This window comes from Ctenopharyngodon idella, chromosome 15 (assembly GCF_019924925.1).
Source record: "Ctenopharyngodon idella isolate HZGC_01 chromosome 15, HZGC01, whole genome shotgun sequence".
In the NCBI taxonomy this organism is placed as follows: domain Eukaryota; kingdom Metazoa; phylum Chordata; class Actinopteri; order Cypriniformes; family Xenocyprididae; genus Ctenopharyngodon; species Ctenopharyngodon idella.
The window spans coordinates 11346498-11349056 of record NC_067234.1 but is presented as its reverse complement, the minus strand read 5'-3'; the positions used below and the strand labels follow the sequence as shown (position 1 = coordinate 11349056).

The 2559-nt window shown below is 34.3% G+C and overlaps 1 protein-coding gene across 1 annotated transcript; it reads right to left on the bottom strand.

Moving 5' to 3' along the window:
- Positions 1–1293: 1293 nt before the first annotated feature.
- Positions 1294–2295, bottom strand: LOC127495644 (olfactory receptor 52K2-like). Its single transcript, XM_051862589.1, has one exon. It carries the CDS (start codon positions 2221–2223, stop codon positions 1294–1296), a length of 930 nt encoding a protein of 309 aa, XP_051718549.1. The 5' UTR covers positions 2224–2295.
- Positions 2296–2559: the final 264 nt, after the last annotated feature.

Here is a 2559-nt window from a genome sequence, read left to right as displayed (position 1 = left end):
TATTATTGTGGTTACATACAGTATTTAGATAGGGCAGGTAAGGAAGTAGGAGTGGAGGTCAGTAAGACCATTCTCAATTTTCAGACCATGTACCTATGTATGCGGGTGAATGCTAGCTGCAAAGCTGTGGTTCAACTGTTTGCTTTTTGTACTTTTATTCATCAAAAATAAACTACTAAGAAGCTATGTTACGGACTTGTGTCAATTGTTCTCCCCTATCTGGACATTGGCTCATCACAAATGTGCTGCTATAATACTGCTAGATCTTTAATGTTGTGGGCCTGTTTTTCTGCTGGAGGTCCTGGACATCTTGTTCAGATACATGGCATCATGGATTCTATCAAATACCAGCAGATAAAAAATCAAAACCTGACAGCCTCTGCTAGAAATCTTATAATGGGCCATGATTGGATCCTCCATCAGGACAATGTCCCAAAGCAAACATCAAAATCAACACAAAAATGGGTCACTGAGCACAAAACGATGCTTCTGCCATGGCCATCCTAGTCCCCTGACCTGAACCCTATAGAAAATGAGTGAACTTCATTTAGGAACTGCAGTAAGTGATGTTTTTTTTTTTTTTTTGTACAGTATAAAAATACTATGGAAAGTCCTCATAAAACGTCAAAACCCAAAATATGTGTGTGTGTGTGTGCGCGCGTTTTTGTGACATATCAGGACACAAATTTGTATAATGACATGGGTATGACATAGGTATTAAAAGGAGAGGGTGACTTATGAGGAAGTGTGTGTGTAAGTGTATCTGGATGTGGGGGTGGAAGCATATGAACGTGTAACTGTAAATCAAACTAAAAAATAAATGTACAATGAAAGTAAATGGACATTTTATTCATCTCTATGAAATGACACATATTTGAATTTCATGATATCCACCTATCCCCCTCGGGATATGCCACTGAAATGCCACTGAATAGGCTTTCACTGTCTGGGTCAAAATGGTTCTGTGAATTTTATCAGTGTTTTATCAGAGTTATTGATGCTCATATGTAGCTTATTGCGGACTTTTAGAGTATATCTATCTATCTATCTAGAAATGCTATGACTGTTTTGAATGTGAGTGCAACAAAATTAAACATTTAAATTTGTGACCTGTTTGTTTACCCCACCACAAATCTTGCTCTGGAAATGTATCTAGAGTTAGATATGTTTTCTCCACATAATAGGCTTTTTATTATTATTATTTTATCAAAACAGTATCTGCCTCTCCAGTGCACTACCATGTTGAGAGTAACAACCAATATTTATTTTATTCATTACAAGGCTAAGCCCTTTTCAGTTTTTTATGAACTTTAGAAATGATTCTCTTATTTCTTTTGTTCTCACTCCATAAATAATTGGGTTAAAACAACTTGGAAAAAGTAAGTACATTGTGCTCACAAATACACGACTACTGGGAGAAAAATTATTTCTTATTCTGTACGACAAAAATGCAATCAAGGCAAAAGTCAAAGTAAATGACATAACAATAATGTGAGTAATGCAGGTGTTTAAGGCCTTCATGTTAGTTTTGCCAGATTTAAACACAGAGGTAAAAATCAGAATGTAAGAAACATTGATAAGAATAAAATCTGCAGTTGCTATAAGGAAAGCAGACAAAAGTCCTACAATATTATTAATAGATATATCTCCACATGCTAACTGAACCAATGCCATGTGCTCACAAAAACAGTGATCGATCACATTTGTTAAACAAAATGACAGTTTTCCAGCCAGAGAGACTATGGTGACCACCAGGAATACATTTCTGATTAATGGTATAACAACAAACTTTAGAAAGTTAGGGATCTCCATGTATTTGTGATAATTAAGAGGTTTGCATATTGCAAAGTAACGATCCAGTGCCATCCACAAAAGCAAAGTAGACTGAAATGTTGCAACAAAATGAATGCAAAACATCTGTATCAAACAACCAGTTAAAGATATCCCACTCCAATTAAACAAAAAGTTAAGAAGCATTTTAGGTACAAAAAATATAGGCAATATCAAGTCTACAACTGCCATAAGACCAATTAGTACATACATTGGAGAATGCAGAGATTTTTGAGTGGTGATTAAATATATGAGAATAGAATTTGCTGTGATAGCCAATAAAAACATCAGAAAGAAAGGAATAAATAAAAAAGGCCTCCATTCTCCTAGGCCATAGAACCCAATCATTTTGAAGTCTGTGAATGAAATGTTTTCTGCAGGAAGGTCCTTCATGCTGAAAAAAGTCTTTGCACTCAGTATTCTGTTTAAATTATTTTGGTCAGGTTTCCCTGTAAACAACACAAACATGCAACATACATTTCTAATAAGAACAAATACATCTCTGTGTTGTGTACAATCACAGCTAATGGTATTTTCAGATGTCATTTATCATTATAATCTTCTAGAAGAATTACAATGTACTTTACAATAACAACAACAACAATAATAATAATAGATTTGGCTGACTGTATTATTGTCAGTATGCAACATTTAAATTTACCTTAATTCTGAGCCTTTGTTTTACTGTGATATAATCTACACAAATGGGATTTTTAGAGAGAATAAAAT

Excerpts from the sequence above, each read along its gene's own strand:
- LOC127495644 (XM_051862589.1), bottom strand. The coding sequence starts at position 2,223 with ATGAAGGACCTTCCTGCAGAAAACATTTCATTCACAGACTTCAAAATG.